General features: G+C 40.2%; 2 protein-coding genes across 3 annotated transcripts; one reads left to right on the top strand and one right to left on the bottom strand.

The window, feature by feature from the left end:
* Positions 1–201: 201 nt before the first annotated feature.
* Positions 202–4397, bottom strand: dpagt1 (dolichyl-phosphate (UDP-N-acetylglucosamine) N-acetylglucosaminephosphotransferase 1 (GlcNAc-1-P transferase)). Its single transcript, XM_062433769.1, has 9 exons — positions 3930–4397; positions 3698–3818; positions 3405–3618; positions 2863–3009; positions 2498–2582; positions 2192–2380; positions 1974–2061; positions 1254–1409; positions 202–1158 (listed from the first exon to the last, which is right to left on the bottom strand). Exons 1-9 carry the CDS (start codon positions 4082–4084, stop codon positions 1093–1095), a joined length of 1221 nt encoding a protein of 406 aa, XP_062289753.1. The 5' UTR covers positions 4085–4397; the 3' UTR covers positions 202–1092.
* A 1621-nt stretch (positions 4398–6018) lies between these two features.
* Positions 6019–26742, top strand: c2cd2l (c2cd2 like). Of its 2 annotated transcripts, XM_062432938.1 has the most exons (15): positions 6019–6229; positions 6597–7046; positions 17077–17172; positions 17920–18039; positions 18696–18806; positions 19575–19688; positions 19839–19938; positions 20011–20143; positions 20304–20368; positions 20633–20754; positions 21305–21473; positions 21595–21693; positions 22054–22187; positions 22786–22999; positions 24892–26742. In XM_062432938.1, the coding sequence occupies exons 2-15, from the start codon at positions 6681–6683 to the stop codon at positions 25140–25142; spliced, it is 2094 nt and encodes a 697-aa protein (XP_062288922.1). In that variant the 5' UTR covers positions 6019–6229; positions 6597–6680; the 3' UTR covers positions 25143–26742. The 2 variants fall into 2 exon arrangements, with proteins under 2 accessions (XP_062288922.1, XP_062288921.1); XM_062432937.1 differs by having other exon boundaries at positions 19839–20143.
* Positions 26743–26755: the final 13 nt, after the last annotated feature.

The raw sequence follows: 26755 nt of genomic DNA, 5'->3' as shown, positions 1-26755 counted from the left end.
GAATCTTTTGCACTGCAATTCCTTGTTATTTTAGAGTGACATATTCTACAACAACACTAGCATTATATAATAACACTCCTTACGTTTTAGGGAAAATAAATGCTCTTACTTGCAAGCACATTTAGCTGAAAATACTTTTGATTGATTGTAAATGACTATAATTTGCTAACCACTGCAATTAGTCAACGGTACAATCTTACATTTTAATTATCTCAGCCTTTATTTCTCAATCTGAGCCTCCCATCTCAACAGAGAACAGTTTCTCATTTGTAGTTACATTCCTAAACAGTCCAGTGGCTGTCGACTTCACATTGATGAACCCTTGGGGAAAAAATACATATCCTTCATAAAAATACAGATATGTCTCCAGTACTAGCAAGAAAGGGAAAAACAATAAATTCTAATTATTGTAATCAGGATACCTTTCACCTTTCAAAGAACATTTACAACCCCAATTTCCTCTAATATCCCATCTATTTACCTGTCCCCACCCATATTCTCAGTGACAGTCTTTGGACTTGCTTGTTTCTTCACTGTTTTTGTTTAGGATGACCATTCTGTGTGCGTTTATTCAGATGTATAAGCAGGAAAAAAAAACTTCCTCACATGTTGCATGGATTGACAGTCATGCAAAATGAAGTGTGAGTGAGCCCTTCTATGAAGTTCTTCAACAGTAACAATTTAAGAGCGGTCAGCTTTTGATGTTGGCAGCTCTGAAGATCAAAAGTCATCCCCGCTTTCTCTACTTTCCTTACAAAAACCCAGTATAAAAAAATATACTTTTGGGGTGGACATCGATTATAGTTTAGACCCTGTTACCTCATCCTGCTTGTAATTCATGAGACAAGCGGTGGAAGGAGAATAGCGAACGGTACTGCTGTAGCCGCTTATGCTTACACGATATATGAAAATGTTCTACCAACGTGAAATATCACTTCAAATCCTTGCACTGGGTCAGAGTCTGAGGAAGAAAAGTAACAGCGAGGTAATGGAATCTATTGAAAGGCATATGGATGATGAGCCTGTAAAATAGTTCCACAAAAATACATTATTTCCTCAGTCAGTATTCTCTCAGGTTTCCCGGAGAGCTGTCTAGACGTCGTAGAAGAGGCGAACCAGATGATAACGGATCCCAAAAGCCAATGCGCTGCCCATCACCTGCAACAGACACAGAAATGAGCACCCAGTGTATTCATATATTTCCCAATGACACTCTTCCAGGGCATTTGGGTACAGCAGATGCTTTGTTGTACCTGTATGATGAGCATGATGACTGTGAGATTTCTCTCATGGATGGGGCCAAGTAATTTCAGTACAAGATTTATTAAGGTCATGTTGTTGCACTCAATAAATTCATCATCTCCCTCTTGGCCTCTTCGCACCTCTAGCAGCTTCAATAACTCTGCCACCTGTTGAGAAGCAAAGGCATTTTTTAAATTAACCAATAATAATATAATAATAAATAACAGCTGGAGGCATGCCAGTTGTCTGCTTCATGTACGTGTTTATCCACATAGACCAATGCTCACTACAAGCACTGGTGCCAGATCTTTTCAGCTATTCAAATGGTAATTATAAGAGGCAAAAAACATAATTGCACTTTCATATAATTATCGGGCTAATTAACACTTCATTAACACACAAATTATCTGCACCACCAGGCAAGCTGATACCTGCTGGCTTTCATGAAAGGAGGGTTTACAGTATGCTGCCCCTTGCATCATCATGGCAAGTCAAAACTGGACTGGGCAAATAGTGTGCAAGATACACAACACACATGTTTTACATCAAATAATGCCACTGTACGCCGACACTGTGAGTGAAATAGAGCACAGACAGTCGACTAATTGTTATGTTTTGTGCCTGAGATCCCCCTCACAAATGAAAAGGTCCATCTCAAGGGGTTTATCCTCTAATTAAATTTTGAAATAAATAGTACAGTCAAAGAAGAACACACAAGAGAAGAGCTTTACCGTCAGAATGAGATCTCCTAATTTAGAAAGGTCCTTTCTTTTGAATTTAGAGTAGCTCATCTGCAGTTTGCCTGTGTCTGGATTCAGTCTTTCAGTGTTGGTAATGTAGGGAGAGAGAAAAGAAATGAAGAAATACAAACAACGAAACAACGTAATAGCATACAGGATGAATGAAAGGATATCAGAGACAAATTTGAAGTAAATGAGGAGCAGGTTACCTGGGGAGTCTGTGTCTGGGGCACGGGATGATGTGGAAAAGCTGAGGCAAGGAGTAAACAAAGTTAACCACTTGGGGGATGAAGAACAGCAGCATTGTTTTGCTGAAGTGTCCCAGGATGCCGACTACAGCAAATGTCATCCCTGCAAAGTAGCAGAAAGTGTCTCCCACAAACACAGATGAGGGATACCTGTGACAAAATAGGTTGGACAAAATATAAGGACTGACACATGAAATAGTCCTCTACACTTTAAAACGTGGAGGACATTTTTTATAGAGCTGACTCAGGTTAACAGGTTTAACTTACCAGTTGTGATAAAAAAGTGCTAATGTTGTGAAGAAGAAGGGTATCATGAAGTAGAGGGAGAAAACATGGTCATCGCGGTAATCTCCTGATAAATAAGACAACAACAACAACAAAATACAACAAACAAAATGTCAAACCAAAAATGTTATAAAATCCTATAGTATCATATCAGTGTTAAAATCCTTTCTTCAAAGAGTGACAAGTTCTGCCAGTGTTGCTGGATTAGTCCTCACTTATTTCAAAGTATTTTCAGTTCTTTCAGGGATTTTGAAGAGAAACTAATATATAAATATCAAATACACTCATGACTTGCAGTGTAGAGAGAGCGATCTGTAATGCTGACGAGAAAAGAGACAACCACACACCACTGAGCTCCAGCAGGTTGAAGACAATGATGGAGCCGGAGATAAACAGAGCTTGACCCGACTCGATGCCGTTGATGCCGGCTAGGATGTTGATGGCATTTGTGCAGAATACCGCAAGCATTCCCATGTAGACGTAATAGAGAATACCTGTCAAAGAAAATGATAGAAAGACTTAACATGAATGTCTCAGTTCCCAAATCAAATGTTAAAAGAGTAAGGACTGAACGTATAGTATTACAGTATTTCCCCAGGAAAGCTCTGAGCAGTTACAGCTGTCTTGGGGGAAAAAAAATCAAAGACAACTACATGTCTGTCTTCTATGGAGATATATTTCAACTATACTAATTTTCAATGGCTCCCGGTTGAAAATTAGTAGACACCCCAGACAAAACCACATGCTGGAGGGATTATACATCCCATCTAGGCTAGGAGCATCTTGGCATCCTCCAGGAAGATCTGGAGGGCATGACTTGGGAGGACTTCTGCGGTAAAAAAAACCCCAAAAAACATGAATGTATTCTTTAAACAACCAGCAAACTCACCCAGATCCAAGTGTAGTCCAAACAGTGCTCTGACGGGCTTGGGTACCACAATGACTGTGTTGCCAAAGTTGGTAAAATAGACCATGAGCAGCGGCAGGGAAGCCATGGTGGGAAGCAGAAGCTTATGCCTCCACCGCAGGTTCAGCACATCATCAGCAAATCCCAGGAAGATCATGCAACAGATGGCCAAGAGTGCACCTATCAGCTGTACAAACTGACCAAAAACAACACAGGGATAGAGTGATGACAGTAATGAGTAAAGACACAGGTTTACTACACATCAGTCAACCTACCTCATCATGTGGGAAGCCCTTGCACTGATCTCCTACAAAGCAGCTAAGGAAAGGCACTGGGATAAAGCAGAAGAGGATGATGAGGAAGACCGTTCCACTGATGACACCTTGGGACTCAGGGCTACAATTAGGGAAGAGAAAGAGAGAATCAGGGTAGACAGTAGCACAAATCTGACATAATATTAAACAGTGAATGACAATAAATCATAAGATATTTACAAAAATGACTTACACTTCCTTTTTAGATGTTTTGTTTAGGTCCATTCCGTACAGTCTAGCTGAGATGAAATGGTCTTTGAAGGCAGGAATGAGTTTGATTGTGGCCATGCATCCCAGCACAGACATGAAGCAGTTGATCACCAGCGGCAGGACGGGCACTGGAGACATGTTTGCAGGGTTTTTTGGGTTTGTTTAGTCTTTTTGGTTGGTCTGTTTCTGACAGATCAAATCACGTTTGTAGCTAATCTGACGTTGCCCCTTCAGACGATCGATAAACGAGCTTTGGCTGTCTTCACCGAGGTAAAATCATGCCATACCGTCATTTCAGAGCAGCAAACATTTCCGTAACTCCGCTGTCAGAGAAGAATATATCCATATATCACACAGATAATCCATATCATCTTTCATTACGGGTTGTTGACGCTATTATCTGTAAACTACTTGGCTGTCTAAACTCCACGTCTTTCAGTTCAACCATAAAGTTCCGTGTTGTAGAAGATGACACTTCCGGTTACAGTCTTCAAAATAATCAGTGAGGAACTCTCGCGAGGTTAGGTTAAGATGAAGATTAAGTTATCGCGAGAGTGAAGAGAAAACTTCAATAAATGCATATAATTTGCTTTATCTATTTATTTGACAGAATACGAGAAAATCTACTTTGTTTTTAAGACAGTTGTCTCTAGCTTCCTTATAATGATATTGGTGTCATATTTATAAATGTAAGTTATCTTCTTCTTGGCATGATATTTCATCTGTATAATAAACTTCAGCCATCTGTTGTCAAAAACTAATTTGTGAGAGCTTCAACTATAAGCTTCATAAATCCTCAGCTGTATCCTTCAAAGGCTGAAATTGTAAGCTACATTTGAAAAAGAAGCAATTATATTTCTTTCTTTCCTTCCTACATTACATTACATTACATTACATTACATTACATAATACATACAGTACATACATACATTACACACATACATACATACATACATACATACATACATACATACATACATACATACATACATACATACAAAATCCAGGAAAATAATATTGCACCAGTATATTGTAGTAGGATATTGCATGTTCAACATACGACCAATAATACGTATTAAAGTATTGCACATGCTGTTGTAAACCATTTGTAAAGGGCTCTGTGACTATATCATTCAACTATTGCAGCATTTGACTGCTGCTGTTTAAAATCTTAATGGATAATTAGGATAATTAAGGTTTCTTTTCTTGATAATTAAGGTTATGTTGGCAGTTGATTTTCCCAAACAACCAGGTAAGGGACTTTTATGGTTAAAGTCTTCTAGTTGAAGTCACTTAAATTGGTCAACAATAATGATTAAGAGTGAAACTTCTGAAGACATGTTACTGAGTAAAATGTAGTTAACAATGATTATTATTTTTATTTTTTTTAATTTTGATTTAATGCCTTATTGTTATTTATTTATTTCTATGTGCATTCTTTTTTGGAAAAATAGTTAATAAGGTCCAAAATAAATCACTACTACTACTACTATTATTTTTTGCAGTTGTCATACAATGCAATAAAATTAAATTATGTGCATGTGAACCATCCAAAAAAAGGCTCTGGCTGTGGGTTCTCTGGGCTTAGCACCAGATGTTGTAAACGCCTAGATCTGCTCTGTAAATAACTGATCAAGTTAATAAAATCCAACTGATGTACGGTGAACTTTTCAAGCTCTCTTTACTCTTTGGATGATTAATTACAAAAACTGTTTTGAAAAATAATTTGAGATTTTTGCTGTTATTTTGAAAGGCTGTTTTCCACTTCCTTTTTGAGTTCACTTTCCTTCCTTACTTTCTTTCCCTTTTACATTAATGAAGACCCGCCCTACTCTAGCTCTGATTGGCTAATCCTCGTTTCCTTTGTTGGTTAGATTTGTTTAGTGTAGGCACGAGGAGTGAGACGATTGGGTAATTATAAAAATATCACAGCTACAGCCAATCAGAGGCAGAGTAGGGCGGGTCTTCTCAGAATGCGGGTGGTAAAAGAGTAATAACGCCGCTTTCACTCCCTGCAGCGCCATCTGTGGACCGCTGCTGTTTGTACACTGCTTACAGTGGGAGGGCAAGAGCAGCGGAGGTTTCAAACCCACTGGATGCTGTAGTGAGAGCTCAAGACTGTGCTTTTAAATCAGTAGATGCCAGCAGAGAGAGATGACAATGACAAGGGACAAACACAGTTGTATTGGGCAACGCTTCACATCGCCATGAAACCCGCTTCATGTTACCATTACTTGCTTTCGATTCCCTGCATCCTGCAGCTCGGACCACTCACTTTAAACGGTAGGTTGGTTTACAGCTCAGACTGAGTGTCGACGCTGAGTTTTGTGTGTGAACCTGCGCTGCATCGTCCTCTCTGGTAATGCACGATTCATCCTCAGATATCTACGTAATGTTAATGCTATTTTCACTGTTTCACGCACGCGCGCGCGCACCCACACACACACACACACACACACACACACACACACACACACACACACACACACACACACACACACGACACTTAAAACAAGCACATTAAAGTTAATGCGGTCATAGCCACCATCTCTGCGCGTCTCTTGTGTATTCTGGGTTACAACTCAGTTATAGCGTCTAAGTGGGAATCAAAAGGCTGGATGATTGACTGTCCGTTTGCCACCACTCACAGGCTAAAGGAGGCTGGTCTCCGCTAACTGTCAGTCCTGATATTACCATCTGGACCTGGTGATATGAGAGGCTCCGGGAGACGGTGATGGAGCTCCAGGAGTTGGGCTGGCTGTGTCTGGTGGGTCTCTTCCTAGCCTCCTTGCTCATTGTGCTGGCATGGCTGCTCCAGTACTCTCTGACCGTATTGCGGCTGTGGAGAGCCAAGAGGACAGCCAAGCTGGGCAGAGGAGGAGCAGCCCGGCTGCAGCTCACCCCCTCGCAGCTCCACCAGAGCCAGGCTGCAGGTGTGTGGGGCTTCCTGCTGAAGATTTGCTCAGGCCGGGGAGGAGGACCAGCATCTGAGGCCGGGGTTAAAGGCTTGCTGACCTCCCTGTTCTCCTTTAAGTCCTTCAGGGAGCACTGGCAGAGAACCTGGGTCAATGCTCTTAATGAGCAAGCTTGCAGGCATGGGGTAAGTTTTTCTACTCAAAAATGTGTTTTTCTTCTTGTTCCTCCAGTTGGATGTTTGAGCGAATGATGTATGTGCAGAGTTTGACACTAGAAGGTTGTTTTCACATTGATTTACTGAAAGAGGAAGTTTATCTGTGCTCATTAAAAATCTGCAACCCTGATTTATGACCTCACAAATAGTTGGAGCCAATCTTGTTCCAATGTTCAATTGACACAAGTGTGATGTGGCAACTTGAAGCCTCCAGTGTACAAACACTGAGAATAATTGAAATGAAATATATTTGCACGTTCATATCATTTTAAATGAGGGAGAAGGATTAGATGTCATTTAAAAGATTTTAACATGGAAACAATCATATCAGACATTTAAATATTGTTCCAAACAGTCTTTTTATTTTTAATACAGGTCTGAATGGGATCTTTAAACTGTTAAAGGGAGGAGGTGTAGCACAAATCATATATGCAGATGACGACTGAATAAACATGACAGCAGTGAGTAGAAGAGCTTAAGCCTAAGGTTACTCCACTAAGCAGAGGCATACATAGTTAAGCAAGGGCTCATGCAGTTGGTGTGCCCATGTGCGCTGGAAGAGTGTGTGTAGGCAGGGAGGTGGAGGTGCGGGAGTTGGAGTGTCTCTAATCGTTAAGAGGATGGAGGGGTAGAGCCTTGCGTAACAGCTCTGAATCAATGCACATAAGAGCAAAGAGTTATGACCAGTGAGCGTAGCCACAGTATGAACACCCACACCTCATATAAATAGTCTGATAGCTCTGCCTGAGGGTGAGGGGTAGGAGGTGGGGGCGATGTAGGGGTGTTCAATCACATCAGGAAGAGGCAGAATCGATCCTGTCATCCTAGACAGAAGAAAGATTGTCTCACCTTTCCTGCAGCTCATAACCTTTCCTACCAGTGATAAAGCAGCATTTGTCAAATTATATGAAATCTGCAGCATTTAAAATAGAAGCCTTGAAGCCTCCTTTAAGTCGGAATGAATAACTGCATCGCATTTTGTCACCAAACCACCAGTCCAGTCTGAGCTGCTGTTGAGACGGTGTTATTGAGATGTGTGTGAAAAAACAGCTAAAAATGGTGCTGCTGTATCTGCTTCACACAGAACTGTTGGCTTCAGTGTGGTCAGCGCTCCACACTGTTGGTAGTCTGGCACATGTTGGAGGCTTACTGTAACTTTGTAAAGGTCTTTCTCCTTTGAAAACGGTTGCTTTGATCTTAGAATCAAAGTGTAGCACACAGTCAGATGTTTCCTCTGAGCACTGGAAGAAGAGATACCCCCCACTTAGATAGTGTGTGTGTGTTGAGTGAGAGATGAGTTGGTGGGGAGTTTAAAGGGGTTAGATCAATCCACAGAAAGGGTCACCTCACCTCAGCTGATTGAAAGGCTTCCTCTCACATATTCAAGTAAATACTTTGCGATACTCGTTCAGTGATGGTGCAGCTGTTGCATATTGGTTTTGGTCGTAGCTTAATGATACAATGAATATGCCTGTGTTTGTTTAACAAGCTGCTCTTTGCCTGTTTTTAGCAACCAGATTAAAAAGATGTCAGACATACTCTGCACACTCAAAAGGATTGAAATTCATGTTTCACCGCCATCATAATCAAATTAAATCATCTATTTGGCTAATGGCTGTCTGTGTACCAAGTTTAAACCAAATCATTATAAACAGGCAACAATAGCCTTAGTGATTTTGCACACATTTGCTTAATCAGCTTTAGTAGGCTACTAATAAATGTAAATGTATGCCATTTTTCTCTATAAAGTTAAATGAGAACATAGATATAAGAGATGCAATGATTAATTGATTAGTTGACAACTTATCAAATAATCACCAGTTCATTTTTTTTTGAGTCATTTTTCAAGGAAGAAAAGTTCTCTGACTCCAGCTTCTCACATGAGAATGTTTTAAGGTTTTCTTTTACCTTCTATGGTAGTAAACTGAATATATTTGGGTGATGACTGTTGGGACAAAACAAAACATCTGAGGACATACTCTTGGACATTTTTGGACATTTTATCGACCAAACAACTAATTGATTGATTAATGAACAAAATAATCAACAGATTAATTGAAAAAGAAAATAATTGTCATTTGCAGCCCTAATAGATACACTTTTTGTGTCTGCACACTCAGCATGAAGTGTGAAGTGTTTAACTTGGCCTAATTACTGTAATCTGTGGCAAACAGCTAGCCTGGCTTTGTCAAAAAGGAAAAATAACACTTTCCAGCACCTCTAAAGCTAATCCACATGTTATATCTGGTTTGTTTAATCCGTACAAAAGCCACAAAGTTGTGGTACCACTGGGAGTTACATGCTGGACTCATTTCTTGGCCGGGTCAGTGACTTCTTGGGAGTCTCTGTTGGTTGCCCAGCAACTGAAGTCACTGCAGGAAAGGGAAATGTATTTCCCAAAATGTCAGACTATCCCTTTAAAGTTGCATAGTCTTTGTGTCTTGTTTAGGACCTTCATTAAAAATGAGGAGTACATTGCCTTATTCTTTTGAGAAGGATACATTAGAGAGTGTAAACATTACTGTCCTGTACATACACAGTGCTGATGGTAAAAAGAACACTAACCAGTATGAGAGAATCTCACAGAGCCGTGAAGACTGGGGTAACTTAATATTCACACTTCTTCATGAGATTCCTTCATGGTCTAAGATACTATGTATTATCTCTGCATACCACATATGTTTTGGTATGCAGCATTAAGCCCACTGAGCTTTTCTCTTTTATGTTTTCATCAAAGGGTTAAGTAGCTTCGTTTTTGTGCTGGTAATTAGACAGCTCAGTGATTCTATGGAGCTGCATCTCTTTCACATATGGTAGTAAATGGGAGTATGCCAGCTTAGTTATCTTACAATTGCCCAATGGTTATATGATCCAATGTGACCTTTGTTGCTATCAGTTACCAAGAGAAACTCGACAACACTGAAGTGACTTTGGGTGAGCCTTGGAGTGTGTAAAAAGATCTTAATGGGGTTTCCAGAGGACAAACATGCTGTATTTCTCTCAAACAAGTCGGAAAAATAAATCACAATACAATCTAGCTATAATTGCTCATAGCACAGTTATTCTGTTAGGAATAAAACTGGTAATTTGATTCTAAATCACCCTTTGGCTGTAATAAATACACAAGGGAGGCTTGCTGTAGAAAGTAGAATTTAAAGGCTTGTGTTTTTTTTTTTAAAGAGGGCTGCAATGGATATTTTTAAGCATCATCCTGATTTATTGTAAGAACCTCATGCCTTCATGGCTTTCTGTGGGTTTGATCTATGACTGTATGGCCTTTATACTCACGAAACACTTAAAAAAATGCAGTTAGCAGACTAGAAAGAAGAAGAAACAAGGTTTTAACCTTCCAGTGGTAAGTCATATGATGTTTATTGTAAGATAATTGTCCAGACTGGGTAAATGCGTCAGTGGCAGAGGAGACAGAGACAAGCTGTCCACGTCTGTTTGTCCATGTGGCGTTTAGTTTGTGAACTGAGAGTGTGAGCCAAGGCTTCCCGAGCTCACTCATCACAATAAAATATCTACCAGCCATTGTGTCTGCATGCAGAGTAATCTGTTGTTCTGAATGTGTCTGGGGCATATGCAAATCACCTTTTCTAGTTTGTTAATGGTACTGATTTGAACTTGACACTGAGAATATGAAAGACAAACATTGTTTTAAATAGATATAGCTACAGGATGTAATCTAAGAGTCAGGGTGGCTTTGTGATTGAGGACACTGACCTTGTCTTGTTTGTTATAACTCAGTTCACCTTATGTTCTGACTTTCCATCTCCTCCCTGAAAACTTGACTGGAAAAACCTGCTGTGGGGGTTTTGTGGAGATATGGCAAGTAATAAATGGCTTCAAGCAAGTCATGTCACATTCTTTGCTTCTTACATAGAGTAAGCACCTGCCACCTGCCAGGCGTGTTGCTGTGGCCACTTCAAAAACAGACACTACAGCAACGGCCCAAACTGTGGTCCTGAAGACTTTTGTTCTCCTCTACGTTGCATTTCATGTTGATGTTTCGACATCAGCAAAACACGAGCCCCCCCAGCGCAATGAAGAAACAGCTTCACTGTCATCATCATGTGGGGATTAGCATGCAAATCCTTTATGGCATTAACCCAAGTACTTCCCTGGCATTTAAGATTGATGCCTTCTTTAAGTACCTTCTTTAAGGTCTTTAAATAATTATGTTGAAATTCATCCAAATAAAGCCAAGTTAATTCATAAACAGGGTTTAGTAAAACCCTTCCCTCTGCAGGCCCCATTATGTTGGGCAAAGCAATAAAGTGGCTTTTTATTAGTGAATGACACATGCTTTTTCTCCTTTCTCCATGTGAGACCCAACATGATACATGATACTAGAAACAATGCACTGCAGTTGAAAAACATCATTCCAAAACTATACGTCCACTATATATGAAAATTGCTATAATAAAAACTGTTAGTTGCAGGCCAAATTATACAGTTCGTCATCAAAAATGGAGGAATTAACAAATATGCCATTTTTAAAAGTGGTTATGGGTTCAGGTCCAGCTATTAGCCTTACTATTTATATAATCATAGTTACCTTATTATTATTATTATTTATATCTGTGGAAGTATTGGGCCATTGTAGGCAATGTATTATATATCACAAATGTGTGATGTAAAATGACATACACCATGATAAACAATTTTAGCCATATTCTAACAAACCTCACCATTTGCCTGAGAACGAACTGTAGTTGGCCGAAAATTATCAAATGAAATTAAAGAGAGCTTTGATTTAGTGTGCAGATCCTTCCAGAGCTGTCAGCCTATTATAAATGGCTCACTCACACTGCCTGAAAGTCTTACAAGCTCTCACAATTTGTCACAATGTCTTACATAAACAATTGACTCTTTATTCACGCATGATGAAAGGAAAGGAGTTAATATGACATGCAGGCTGGTGTTGCCTTTAAGTGTGACCTTTCACATCATGGGTTTTTAAGACTTGGTCGCTCTCAAGAGTGTAACATGATATTCACTGGAAGCAAGGGTAACTACACTCAGTGAGTTAAGCTGTTCACAGTAATATGAATGAAAATGTGCTTGGTGACCTGGCAGTTTTTTTATCAGTCTTACATGAAGATGTGCATATCTGTAGCTCACATTCATTTCAGGTCTGACTGTCCTTTTCTCTTCGGCCTTCTTGACTGCTCACTGCAGCAGAGAGTGACGCAACACTTCAGTACTCACGGGGGACCATGTAAACAGTGCTAGCTTACAGCTCATGCTGTATCACTAATTCTTTTAGCAAAACACTCCTTCCTGAGGGGAAACCTGACCCTGACCCCTGAACTCCAGCATTCAAAATAACAAGACCAGACTAAAACATGATTCAGGAGTCTGAATCCTGACAGGGAAATTGGGAGTGGTTACATAAACATGGGGAATAGCAGCAACACTATATACAACATTATACTCTAATGGATGCATTTCTATTTCTGTTTGTAGTGGGCGCTCTTGATATTTAGGTAGGACTAGACCAATAACATAAAAAATACAGGAAAGACTACAACACTTGAAGTACACTATGTGAGTTTGATGGCTCTACAACTGCATTGTTTTTTAAGAGATAGGTTAGAGGAGAGAATCACAACCCCGGGGTGAAAGTTGAGTGGTTGAGCGCTGTCCTTGCATTGCAGCTGGGTTCTTCACGGATTTGAAATATGTCAAGTCTACTGTACCGCCTCTGATGGTGACTAATACTGTTGCCAAGAAGACCCCACCCCCACCCCCTTTCTCACTATCTATGTGCCCCTGTAATAAACGGATTTGGCCCTTGGCTTCATCGCAGCTGTTTATATGTGGTCATATCAATAGAAGGACATCCACTCCACCTGCTGCATAAACATACACAGGTCACTAGACAAACTCTTGTACAATTAACACGACTATGTTAAATGTTTGTTATACCAGTCACAACATCACATCATCGGATTAAGCTCTAAACGGTGGTTAATGTGCTTTAAACACAAGCTGTGAGTGTAGTTTGCACAGTGTCAGTTCAACTTTAACATGAGCAGGTTTAACACAGTAACAACAATCTGTTCAGCAGCAGAAAAAAAGCGAACCCCAACAGCGCATGGTGTCTTTTTTGGTCTCCCTCCTACACCTCTGGATGCAGCTCGCTTCATTACTCATTTGTTTATCCAGAGGAAGTGTCTGTCTGCTGAAGTATCACTGCAGAAGCCTCTGGATATAATCTTGTCTTGGCAAGGGGACTTGATATGAAGCCATTCAGATGTTTCTCGCTGGATTAGCCTGTGGAGGAGGCTTGAAGGATTGGACTGGTTGGCCCCTTCAGACCTGTAGATCATAATAGCATCGCCAGGCTGTGTGTGCATCTGCAGCTGACACATTATGTCAAGCCATCGTCACTGGGTTCGGTGGGTGGTAGAGGAGGACTAATAGAACAGACGAGTGTGCATCTGCAGGGAAGGAAGCTCCCTGTCCATTCAAGATCTGCAATTATAAACAGCCTGGTGATTAGCCAGAGACCACAGTTCACATAATTAATGCTCTGTGATTATGCTCAAGTAGATTTCTTCTTAAGGAAAGGGGACGTTAAGCACCCAGCATTCATTTGGTATGATAGTGCAGAAAACAAACCTTTCTGTCCCTCGCTCACAGCTGCTAATGAGATGCAAATTCACATGCCAGTTTTGCTTTAACAGCCAAAATGTATTATAATTTTTTACAGTAATTCTGTGGCAAGCATTAATCTCCCACGTTGCTATTTTACAGAATATATTTAGTTGGACTAAATATAATCTTTTCAAGACTCTGGTCTCTGATAAATATCAAATTGGGAAACCCATTTAGGACACTTTTGGGACCATCACTCCAAAATGTATAAAAACTGCATTCATGCAGCATAAAATGTTGTCAGTTCTAACACTTTTACATTATGGACAGTAGATTTTCTTATGTGTTTTGTAAATCACTAAACCTACTTCAGAACTAGTTCTTTACCACCATGAAGTTTTGTCACTTGTGTAAACTGAACCTCAGATACACACTACTAAAAGAAAGGCAGGAAAAGAAGAGGAGGGTCAACAAAAGCCACAGGGGGAATGTATTTCTGGTTGACCCACATGCTTTTGTGAGGCGTTCAGCCAGCCGGACCCAAAGGGGGTGATTCTGACAAACCTGAAGTGACACCATAGATGTCCTCAGGATCTGTTTCTTTCCAGAAATACCCTCCACATACACACTTGAACAGCAGTGATTCACAAGGACAAATAAGCGGTTATGCTGCTAGGAGTGCCTGCTCTGTGGCCTTCGCCAGGAGGATACGCAACACCACAGTGCACCAGATGGCTACGCAAAAAGCCAGTCGGATCCTTTTTGTGGGGAATAGAAAACCTATAAACCTACGACCAGTTAAATGTTTTATGCTTTGCCTCATTAGACCATTTTTCCAGTCAAATACCATTCAAGCCAAACTTCCAGACATGCACGTTTCAAAATGTTTAACCGGCACTGTCGTAATCTCAAAGACATGCAATGCCAGAATTGGAACTGATTCAACAACAACACACACACTGTAAATCTGATGAGCTAATCTCTCAAGCTGCGTTCAGACCAAAAGCGTCTGACGCGAATTGAGCAGCAAGTCCACATAGAAAATGAATGTAAATGGCGCGATCACACGCGATTTTATATCAGGCGGCGCGAATGAAGCGTCTGAAGCGAATGAATGAATGAATCAAGCGTCTGAAGCGGCGCGAATAAAGTTGGAAAATTTGAACTTTTCAGGCGGCATCGCGCCGCGACATCCAATCAGCGGCGAGTTTCTCCCGACGTCACAAGCGCGAATGAAGCGAATGAAGCGATGATCCAAAAATGTATATTTATGATCAAGCGGCGCGATAGAAGCGATTCAAGCGATTTTTTCGCGTCAGACGCTTTTGGTCTGAACGCAGCTTCAGGCTTGCAAACATTTTCATGGACACATCGAGAGAAGCTTGTCTTGATGTGTGTCCTAAAGTGATCTGCAAAAATGTTTGTTATGGATTAGCTGTACTTTAGTACTGTAGTTTAGCATGTAGGCATACTAACATTTGCTGATTAGCACACAATGTACAGCTGACCTGATGACTGTGCTGGATGAAAGGTCAGGAAAACTGATTACAGTAAGTGTAGAGATGTTTCAGTCTGGACCAAAGTGGGGAACCACAACATGGGCATCCTAAAAACCATGCTGCTAGCAGAAATAACAAAAATGCAATGGAAATAAAAATCTGATGATCCAACTTCCAGGCATGGGTTCAGACATTAAAGAATGTATTGACTCATCTTGACAATCCTGCACTGTTGTGTGTCCCAATTTTGCTAAATTTTAAGGTCGTCATGGATTATTAGCATTTCAAACATGAAATAAAATGTCATGCATGTCATACCATGCTCACAGATCCTAACACACTCCCAGATGCCTAATAAAGGCAAAATTCCAAAAAACCCAGTTTAAATATTAACATAATTCTATTAGTTCTGATTACGCTCATTCTTGCAGAATCCGGGTGTCCCAAAAAACCACTGACATTCAGGAGGATTCACTCACATCATTGTAATGATTCTAATTAGCCTCATTGCAAAGATGCCAGTGGTGTCTGACTGCAGGGACGCAAACCTTTTAGGAACACGCATCTGTGAGCCACACACAACCCTGAACCCTGCGAAGGCAACACAATCCGAAAAACATCGCATCATATTTGTTCTGCACTTTGGGTATAATGAACGGTTGGGTGACTGAGCTGTTTCAGAGGCTCCAGCCAGCCGAAGTAAACACAGCCGGTTGTAGGGTGTAATCATGTGACTGCAGTGTTGGTCCAGGGAAACTACGTAAGCTTGCAGCATTGCACTTGGCTTCCGGCCCTTCTGGCTGGAACACTGACACACACACGCACGCACGCACGCACGCACACCCACACACACACACACAAACTTGGTTACATCATCCTCCCACCTCTGCCCCGCCTCCACCGTTGTGTTTGATAGAGATTGGACTTGGACCGAGAGGAACATATGCCCTGACAATAGGGGATTTGTTTTCTTTCACTTGTATCTCCTGAGCCAATTAAGCTATCCAGTGAAACAGATCCTCTGGCACACACGCAGTGATAGTAGGCCCTTGTGGTGTTTTCACGGTTCTGGTGAATTGTTGTTCTACAGAGATACTAATTCCTCTTGTTAAGGGTGCCTTCCAATTCCAACACTCAGAGAGTAAAAGCTGCTTTTCTGTGACCAAGCATTGACGGAGGCAGTTTTGATAATAGAGGCTGAAGCACAGTGTCCTCTGAGCAGCTTAAAAGAGTCACATTTTAATGAAACTTCTGCGTTATTACAAAAACCTCATATTAACTTGAATATACTCCCTACCAGCCTTTGGTCAAACATATGTCGTAATAATTCTTTTGCCAGTATCTTCAGGCACTGTTCATCTGAATGCACAAATCCACAGTGCCGCCTAAGCTTCAGTCACAGTTTGACTTTGCCACAATACATTAACTTCATGGTTTTTTCTGCATCCGACCTAACACTTCCATTTTGTAGTTTGTAAGTTTGCCTAAGGGAACGTTTATGTTTCTGGAAAGATGTGAGTTTGTTGGAGTAGAGCCTGCGGTACATTTGTTGATAGTTTTATTTTTTAAGTGTTGTTTTGTGTGATTTGAATGATGTGATCAACAGTTCATGCGACAGTCTGCAAGTTCTTCAACGTCTGATACAAAACATGCTTAAAATTCATAAATTGCCCCAGTTAATTTGCATTCTAGTTCAAGTCATACAGAAGCAGTTTCGTTCTCTAATTGAGAAGAGATCCATGAGGATTATGACTAACTGCTAGCCAGTCACTTTAAAGACTGTATCACTACAGTACAAAAATCTTTTATATCATCCCCAAGTGTCTCTCCTCTTTTATTTCATGTTCATTTATGTAATATTCCAAATGTTTGTTTTCTTCTTCTGTCTCTCCCAGAGCTCCATCCAGATCACTTTTGACAGCAGTCTCCAGTTTACTGCTGCCTCCGCAATAGATAGCGTGACCTGCACTGACCAGTCATCACACCGTATGGTGAGTAAACTTTGTTGTAAATGTTCGTTACAGCTGTAACTAGGGTTAACTTCTAAAGCCAGAACATTTTATTGGAGCAATACATGCCAGAAAATCTGATAACAAATTTGATCTGATTGAAAATCTGATACTGTGTCAAGATCTAGATTTTCTTCAACAACAGAAAAATCAGTGGATTTATATCATTGACTGTGTATAAATATGGACGACAAAAGTGAAGCCAATATATCTCCTTTCTGGGAGTAGAATTTGGAGGCAGGATGACAGCCATCCTGCTGCCTGATTAAGGTTTGAAAGTGGCTGTCACAGCTGTCAATTATGACGACACACCCCCTTTTTATATCATCAAATAACTAATACAAAAAAAAAAAAACGTATTAGAACAATGAGCATTTGGACAAACATCAATGTGCTGATACAAACCTTAAATGACAGATAGCATCTCTGGGAATTTATTTGATGTGTATTTGATTTTTTTAATTTGGCTCATGTCCCATCCACTATCATGGAGGGGGGGAAGGAGGTATGACCTATACTGCAGCCATTGACCAGGGGGTGGACAAGATGTTTTAGCTTAATTTTTGAGGAGCTGTCAAATGTCGTCCATCTTTACAGTCTATGATTTTAATAGTCAAAGAGTAGATATGATGGTATGAGGATGATCTTGATGCTGTCTGTGAGTGAGTTTTACTTTTGTTATCTCCGATTCCATTATTCTTCCTTTGACAGCCTTTTGTTGTTTGACAGGTTTTACACTGTAAATGTAAGGTGGACACAGTGACATTTCCTGTGACGGTCACCCAGCAGTCACCAGCTGCCGTTTCCATGGATACTTACCAGATCAATATAGCACCTATGGAGGCAAAGGTACAAAAGCACACCACCTGGATTTCACAATTTGCACATTTGAGGGCAAGCCTCTAAAACAAATGAGAATGTCAGAGCAACATTTGCATTGTTATTCAAATTTGTACATTTACCCGTAAATCACATTTACTGGTCCTGCCTTCACTGTAATTCTCATTACATCAATTAAATGAACCTTCTTGCATTTCACTGTAGACCAGTCACTTCCTACTTAAAAAAAAATCAAATATTTAACAAGATTAAGAACCAAGTTCCCACGAATTCTGTGACTTCCTATCATGGCTGTGTTCGTTTTCTCTCTTACTGATATTTTGACATCTGTTCGATCCTTCCACCACCTAGCATAACAAGAAATGTGTATTTTTGCACTGGAAGAGCAGGACCCTCTTCATGTTTTGTGTTAAAAAGAAATCCCACAGTTTGTCTGCTAAAGTTTGCCTGTGGTTTTCTTATGTAAACAGTGTTTTAGAGGCTGCCCAATTTTTTAGGATAGACCTCTAAATTAAATAGTGTGGCAAGTATTTATTGATGTAAAAATGCCACACATAGCACCTTTGATATAATACTGTAGCGATCAAAGTTTGCCTGTTATCCTGCTGTCTGTTTCTTTGTCTGATGTGTTTTCCAATCCTGTGTCTCCTGTCTGTCTCCATCAGGTGGTTGTGTGTCTGGAAGAGGTGGAGGACGAGGGACTGCTGATGTCTTGGACTCTTTCCAAACAGCCATCATTTATTCTGACCTTGTCGCCATGCAAGCTGCAGAGACAGGTGAGATGATCTGACATTGATACCACTAATATGATATGCCCACTTCTTGTAGGGTGAACTAAAAGGTTCCACTCATTTAAAAAGAAAATGCACAATCTTTTTATTTTTTTACAGAGAAGATGTTCATGCTTTCTGTCAATTAAGATTTAACATGTAATATTTTACATGTGAGTCAACCAATGATGGTCATTGGTCATAAAATGCTATTCTTGAATGTTGAGATAGCAACTGTTAGTTAAGTAAAGAAAAACATTGTTTTCATTACTGAAGAAAGCCTTTATGGATACCCACTGAGTCTTAACAAGAATAAAAGTCTACATTTGATCTTTTTAGTCAAGACAAATATGAATATGAAAATTTGGGATGGATTCAATCCCCCTAAAAATGCAATGTTTTTTGAACAAACGAAATTGGTCTCAGACTAAAGCAAGAGTAATCAATTACATCCTAATTGTTTTTCTTGGATATTATTAATATATATAATATATTATATTATATTATATTATATTATATTAATTTATATTATATTATATTATATTATATTATATTATATTATATTATATTATATTATATTATATTATATTATATTATATTATATTAATTTATATTATATTATATTATATTATATTATATTATATTATATTATTTGATTATAAGATGATATCAGATATACACATTTAATTAAAAGCTTCAGTTTGTGTTTCCTGTTACAACACATAGGGGTTTATCATTAGAGAGTAGTCTGTTGATTCTTCTTCTTTTCTTCAGAGCACTGAGGGTGAGGCAGACCTGGACATGATTAAAGAACTGATAGAGGATACTCTATTCAGCACTCAGCCAGCCATGGTCCTCAACCTCAAGACTTGTGCTTCCAGTCCTTTGGTGAGAAATGTTTCTCTCTTGTTTAACTGCAAACAGCAACCACAGCAATAAGACTGAAATAAATGCATTACTGTGACTGGATGCTATACATCCTGTGCTTAAAGTGATTTTGTTGTTGAGCTCTGCACCTTTCTTTCTGCACTCTCTCAGGCTCCCATGGATCATCTATCGGTGGGATTAAACTCTGTACCCCAGAGCGTCTTGGTGCGACGCCTGCTGCTTCGGCAGCTCAGGGCAACCTTAAGTAAAGGTCAGATATATTCTCTCAGCTTTAGATCATTTCAGTCTGCCGAGGTCTCACTGTGTCTTGATGTGTTTGCAGGTCAGGGGTCTAGATCGGGGGAGCTGTGCTGCGTCCTGAGCCTGGACCAACCTTCCACAGAAAGGACAACCTGCTTCCTGTCTGCGCCCAGCAACCCGAACATCCCATTGGAATGGAGTGAAGAAATGACTCTGTAAGGAAGCATCTGTGACGTCAAACGGCTGTTCATGTGTCATCATTGTGTGCATTCATGCCGACATAAGGGGAAAAACCAGCCTGGGAAAACATTTCCAGTGAATGTAGATGTGGGGTTTCACTTTAATTCTAACAGAGTTGTATCCTGTGTGTTGAAGGGAGCTGAGCCCAGAAACCAAAGAGCTGAGAATAAGACTTCTGGAGAGGAACGGTAGAAAGGAACGTAAGTAGCAGCTCGATAGCAATTTATGTTTGGCTGCTATTCAGAAACCTGATCAGAAGGAATGTTTAGACCTCTTAAGCGAAACCTTTAATGGCTAAAATGCACTGTTGGCAGACTCACTGTAATGGTTTATGTTAGCATTTTAGAATGGATGAAAATGTCAGGAGATGCTCCCACTGCAGCATCAGAACTACAGTTAATGAACAGCTTTCATGCTGTTGGTACAAATATGTTAAGACGTGTGTTTTCTTTGAATCTTGGTAGAGTTCCTGCATGGTCACGCCTCCATAGCCTTGGACCTCCAGCACAAAGTTCCTACCGGACAACATACACTGTCAATAAGCCCCGGACACGGCCTGGCGCCAAACGCTACCATCACAGCAGAGGTGATGTTTCAAACTTTTTGTAATGCTCTGGAGTGAACAGTTACATCACAGTGTATTATCTAACATCAGACAAGCTGGAAGGAAACAAAGAAACAACAAAAGAAGAGAGTGTTGTACAACAGCTGATACATAGTCTGTTGTCATGTCTTTACAGCTGATCTCTTCTAGTCTTTTCAGCCAGGTTAGGGGTTGTTGTTAGGGTTACTTGTTGCCTTTTTTTACTTCTTGCAATCTACAGATTTCTTTGCTTTTTTATCCAAAACATCTGCAGTATCTATGTAAGATAATCATATTGGTACATTCAGTGTTACTCTCTAACAAAAGATGTAAATTCGATAGAACATCTCCTGTACCTCTCCTCCTGTTATATGTCCCACTGATTAGTCATCTAATATTTCCCCTGCAGTCCAGATGTCATTTCAAATAAAGTGCCCACCTCCACCCCCAGGACACATTTTATTTGCTAGATTAACAGTGTGAAGTCTCTTAAAGTGGACGTTGTAGGAGCATCTGACTCTCTAATGTTTTGTTGTTTTTTTTACTCTTCCAGGTTCTGTATGTGGAAACAGAGGAACCTCGCACACTTAATGCTTTGCCACTTCGTTCCTCGCTCACCCCTACCAAGAAAGTCGACGTGGACCGAACCATCATGCCAGATGGAACCATCGTCACTACTGTGACCACTGTCCAGTCTCGACTGAAATTGGAACGCAGTCCAGGTAAATGTTCAGCAGGAATTATTATATTGTGACGTGGTAGGTGTGCAACAAACAAGCCAATAAGAAAAATAAGGTTGTGACAATATTAACAATGAGATAAAATAGTTATGATGCTTTTCAGGTGATTCCCCTATGTGTTCCCCCTCCAAAGTGGAAGTGACCGAGAAGAAACCCACCATCCTATCTGACAGCAGAGGCAGCAGCAGCCCCAATCCCAGCAGTGAGTTCTAGAATGACAAGCCAGACCTATTATTTTACATAACAGATGCAAAGTAGGATAAGCAACAAGCAGCAGTGTAACACGAGATGAGAAGGATAAACTTTTCAACAGGCAGCATTCACTCCATGTTCAGGTACTCTTGCTTAAAAGAGCCTCGGTGTAGTTAAGTCACAGGTAACTTGCTTAAACGTACAAAACAGTCTGATTAACACATCAAAATAATGTTCTTTGTTTGATATATATTTCTAATAAACCACACATTTTCACACTATCATTCATTGCAGCAAACATGTATTCAACGTTTGTAACTTTAAAAAAAAAGTTCACTTCTACAATGCTGATTGATATATTTGTGCTCAGTGGGCAGCCGCCTTTCGAATGGCCTGGATCCTGTTGCAGAGACAGCCATCCGCCAGCTGACAGAGTCCGCGTCCAAAGTAGCGCGGAAGACACCAACAAAAAGGAGCACACTGATCATCTCGGGTGTGTCAAAGGTCAGAGAGTAGAAATTGTGTTACATGTAGTACCTTGTAAAATTTCTGCCATCACTGATAAAACAAAAAAGTAGTCAGGAGGTATTGTTCTATTCATTATTCTACCTGCAGTACAGTATATATTTTAAGTTGGTTTGATCATTTTCAGTGTTTGTAGTGTTATCAATGAGATTTCAGCTAGTTTTTCGGATGATTAACCAAACTTCACACCAAATACTTGATCAGTGAGCATTAAGCATAGTCTAAAAATCCTACTTTTAGGGAATCTAAAATATAATGACATGGAGCCAGGCAAAATGAGTTTTATCTAAATTTAGTCCAGAGTCACAGACCTCCATTGGATCACATTATGCAGTCTATTGACCTGATTTTGCCTTAAAGGCTGCAGTTGAGACCTGAAACACATTTCAGCAGGGTGTGTTAGTGTTGTGATGTTGAAAGTGTAAGAAAGAACATTGCTTATTTTAAAATGACAGTCATAACATGAGGTTTTCATCTTAAGCAGATCCCAACACCCATTTCTCTGCCTCTGACAAAATAACCCTTTAATTACCATGCTAACTTTTTTGCATGCATGGTTCAATTTACTGCTCATCAGGTTCCGCTCTCAGAAGATGACTGTGCATTATCAAGCGGCTACGCTGCAGCCATGGACGCAGCCATGCATGGCAACCATTACGGGGCGGGGCATCACCAGGACCCGGATGAAACAACACCCTCTGATGTGTCAGAGCGGCCATCTGTGGATGATGTGGAATCAGATACTGGTTCCACTGGTGCCTTGGAGACCCGCAGCCTCAAAGACCATAAAGGTAACATTCAAGGATTCAAGCATCATTTATTTGCCAAGTATAGAAGTACAAGGAATTTGCCTTCAGCATTCAGTACACATACAGTAAAAAGTCAAACAAATAACATGGACTCTGTTACGCTGTGTGGGTTCAATAAAATATCTAATAAATAAAAATCTAGCAAAATGAAACAAACACTGACTTACAGACTTATGATGACGCTGGGTAGAGGCGGTGGATAAAGTCGGAGGTGCAGGGGCAGATAGCAGCAGGTCTGTATGATGAGGGGGGAGTTACACTTACTAATAAGTTTTATGGTGCATGGGGGGAAAAAGTGTTCTTGTGTCTGGTGGTATTGGTTTTAATTATCTGGTTTCTCCACCCAGAGGGGATGGGCTGGCATATGTGGTGGATGGGGTTGAGGGGTTAGCCAGGATGCCTCTAGCCTTTTTCCTGGCCCTGGAGGTGTGGATGTCATGGAGGGAAACCAGGCTGCAGCCAATGATTTTCTCTGCAGAGTGGAAGATGCACTGCAACCTGTCCCTCTCTCTCTAGGTGGGTCAGGGGACCTGTATAGAGGAAATCAGGATGCACCAGATGATGGCGGTGTAAAACTGCACCAGTATTCCCTGTGGCAGATTACATTTTTGAAACTTGAACCTTTTTTCTCCCATTTGATGTGCTGACTGATGGTGAGGCAGAGAAATAAAAGTGAGGGAAGTGATTAAATTGCTGCCTTGTTTAGTGTTAAGACGTGTTAATTTGAGAGTTTAACAGAGGGGCTGGTCGAGATGCAGTCATTTTTATAAAGGGTGAATGGCAGGGGAGAGAACACACAGACCCGTGGGGCTCTGGTCCTGAGGGTCAGGGTGCTGGAGGTGTGCATGAGGATGTTACCCATCCTCACGCACACCTCCAGCACCCAGCACCCTCCTAGTCCTATCTGTCAGAAAGCTGAACATCCGCTGAAAGATCCCGTCAGGCACAGCTGGCACAGCTCTGGTTGGATGGTGTTTAAACGCAAACGGGATTCTGGTCTATCAGTTTAGGAAGTCATGGTGCTGGAGGGGGAAATGGAGGCTCGGGTTGATGGTATCCTACACTGACTTGTTAAGGCAGGCAAATTCAGGGGGTCCATGTGCGGATCTGTTATGGCCTTGATGTGTCTCAGCGATATTAATGTGGGGTGAGGGGTCTGTAGAAGAGAAGCATGGAGGATTGCTGGGTGGCTCGGGGGTTTGAAGTAGAAGGCAGGGTGATGAGGGACCAAGCTCAGACTTAGAGAAGATTTGAATCTACTGTTGAATAAACTGAAGTGGTGTGCAAGGTGATAATTGTCAAAGTGGTGAGGGGTTTTTCTTTTTGTGGTTTTGTGATGGTCTGCAGTCCTCTCCCGACAGCACCTGGGTCGTTAAATGTAAATTATTTTTCAGGTTCATGGATTGTTTCTGTTTGATCACCCTGATGGTCCTCTGCAAAGTGTATTTGGCCTGTTTGTACTCATCTGTTCTTACACTTGTAAAGGCAGCCTATTTGTTTTTGTGAAGCTGCCTGAGTTCAGCTGAGGGCTTGTCATTATTGTGTTCGATTGTACTTTTAGAAATACATAAATCCTCACATAAACTTATGTATGATGCAAACAAATCTGTTACAGGCTTACATAACATCAAACCTTCAACTGAGCAATCACTGATTTAAAGGCCGTATAACATGACTGACTAAACTTCAGTCCTGCTACTGCCCCCTGGAGTCCATGCTGCAGCACACACTCAACCAGACCACTGGTCTCTAAAGGAATTATCAGTGCTAAAAAAAAACAATCATTCGAGCTGTGACATGAAATCAGTAAATTAATTAATTAAACAGACTGGTGCCTCTTTAATGTAGTGACTTATTCTGTCTGCTTCCTGCAGTGGGCTTCCTTCAGAGTGGAACGAAGCTGTTGTTCCGCAGACGACATCGAGAGAAGGAGTCCTGCCTCAGCCAATCACATGAAGACATCTCCAACATGGGCAATAACTTTGCTGCTGTGGCAACCAGCAGCCGTAAAAAGTCTGGCAGCTTCTCTCGGCGTCTCATCAAACGCTTCTCTTTCCGTTCATCAGGCAAATCAAAAGGCAAAACCACTGGTACCAATGGAGGAACCAGTTCACTGGATAACTGATTACCATTGCTGGGGTAGGACTTGCGTGACCCTGCTATAACTGTCAGAAGAACAACTAAACATTTACAAGATACCAGTCTTTGACAGGTTGAAATCCCCAGGTGGGCTGTCGCCTGTACATCTCAAAAGGAGGATACCTCTGGGAGGGCTTTCCTCTGGAGAGAAATGATTGCACCTTCAGTACAGAAGTTAGGCTTAATTACATTGAAGTTGAAAAATGATTATGAAGCTTATTTCTATAAAGGAATCTGCTGCTTGGTGTGGAGAGATGCTTTGCATTTGAACACAAACTATAGTTTTATTGTGACTGATGGTTGAAATACTATAAAACTATTTCATGATATAGAATTGTAGTATGATGCTAATGGTCGCATTTTGGACTTTTACTTTTTTTTTTTTAACAGCACATGTAAAATCCCTGGGTTGTATAAAGGTAATTTATTATTATGTGGTTCTCATGAAACAAGTGCTATTTATTTTACTTAAAAACTGAGTCATCATATTTGCATTACACTGTAAAATAGACATTGCTGTGTTTTTCCATGCGGAGGTAATTTTAAACACATAGTTTAAGCTAACAATAAAAAACACTCTTAATCTAGTTATGTCCATTCATAATTGCTTATACATGAGTTTAGAATGTTGTTCAATGTTGTATCTTAAAAGAAGCAGAAAAAGATGATTTATTGTACTTTTTATTTTACAAAAGTGCTTTCTGTGAAATATCATTGAAATTTCAGTTTGCCTATGAAACTTCAACCCTCTCTTCAAAATAAGTCAGACTTGTCATTAAAACAACAAATCAGATCATCAGTGTCAATGTAATACAAACTGAAGGATTTCTAGCAGACTTTTCTGGGCAGAGTTTAAAATTCAATTTTGACAGTGTTGAATTTTGACAACAAAAAAACATGTTCAGGTCCTGCTGTCGTTCATTCTATTATTCACTCCAATTAATTCAAAAGTGCATTTGGATACATTATTAAGACTTAAGCATACTTGTATGGACATTAAATTATTGCAATATCCATCAGTACTGTGCAGCAAGATTGCATCTATTGTGCTTTCATATAAAATGCCTCGCATTGCTTGCAGGCAAAATCATACCAAAAATTAGATCATGTATTAACATTTACAGCATTATTTATCCATTTTGAAATTGTAAGTTTCACATCAATGGTAATATCACAGCAAAGCTGTAGTTTAGATTGGAAGAAATTCAACTATGAAGTCACAAGGAAGTATTTAGAAATGCTTCAGGAGCAAAGGATTGACATTTATTCAAAGTTTGCGACACAGTGATGTGTGGAGTGGACATACTCAGGGCTGGATATGATTGACATGATACCGGAGCTAAGATTCAAAGTAATGTGTTGCATCCTTTAAAGGCAAAATAATAGATGCAGAATGTAAAAATGTACATATGTTTGTGTTATGTTAGAGAACACAAAAAACCTTTTAACTTACTGCAAGAAAAAAAACGTTTAACAACTGCATTCATTGTGTGACTTCAGAACAACCAAATTAAGTTATTTTGATTACATTTTCAGGTTTATTCTGCATCATGAAAAGGATATCTATTAAAATGGGTAACAGAGGTGCTGCTGTTATAA

The sequence above is a fragment of the Scomber scombrus genome, chromosome 14 (assembly GCF_963691925.1).
Source record: "Scomber scombrus chromosome 14, fScoSco1.1, whole genome shotgun sequence".
NCBI classification, from domain to species: domain Eukaryota; kingdom Metazoa; phylum Chordata; class Actinopteri; order Scombriformes; family Scombridae; genus Scomber; species Scomber scombrus.
This window is presented reverse-complemented; position numbering and strand designations above follow the sequence as displayed.

Bases quoted from the DNA above. Each gene is read 5' to 3' on its own strand.
- c2cd2l (XM_062432937.1), top strand. From the start codon at position 6,681: ATGGAGCTCCAGGAGTTGGGCTGGCTGTGTCTGGTGGGTCTCTTCCTA. The intron at 18,040-18,695 runs GTACAAAAGCAC...TGTCTCCATCAG, and splicing joins TAGCACCTATGGAGGCAAAG to GTGGTTGTGTGTCTGGAAGA. The intron at 22,188-22,785 runs GTCAGAGAGTAG...ACTGCTCATCAG, and splicing joins TCATCTCGGGTGTGTCAAAG to GTTCCGCTCTCAGAAGATGA.
- dpagt1 (XM_062433769.1), bottom strand. From the start codon at position 4,084: ATGTCTCCAGTGCCCGTCCTGCCGCTGGTGATCAACTGCTTCATGTCT. The intron at 2,583-2,862 runs GTGTGTGGTTGT...CTTATTTATCAG, and splicing joins CAACCTGCTGGAGCTCAGTG to GAGATTACCGCGATGACCAT. The intron at 2,062-2,191 runs GTAACCTGCTCC...CAACACTGAAAG, and splicing joins CCCAGACACAGACTCCCCAG to ACTGAATCCAGACACAGGCA.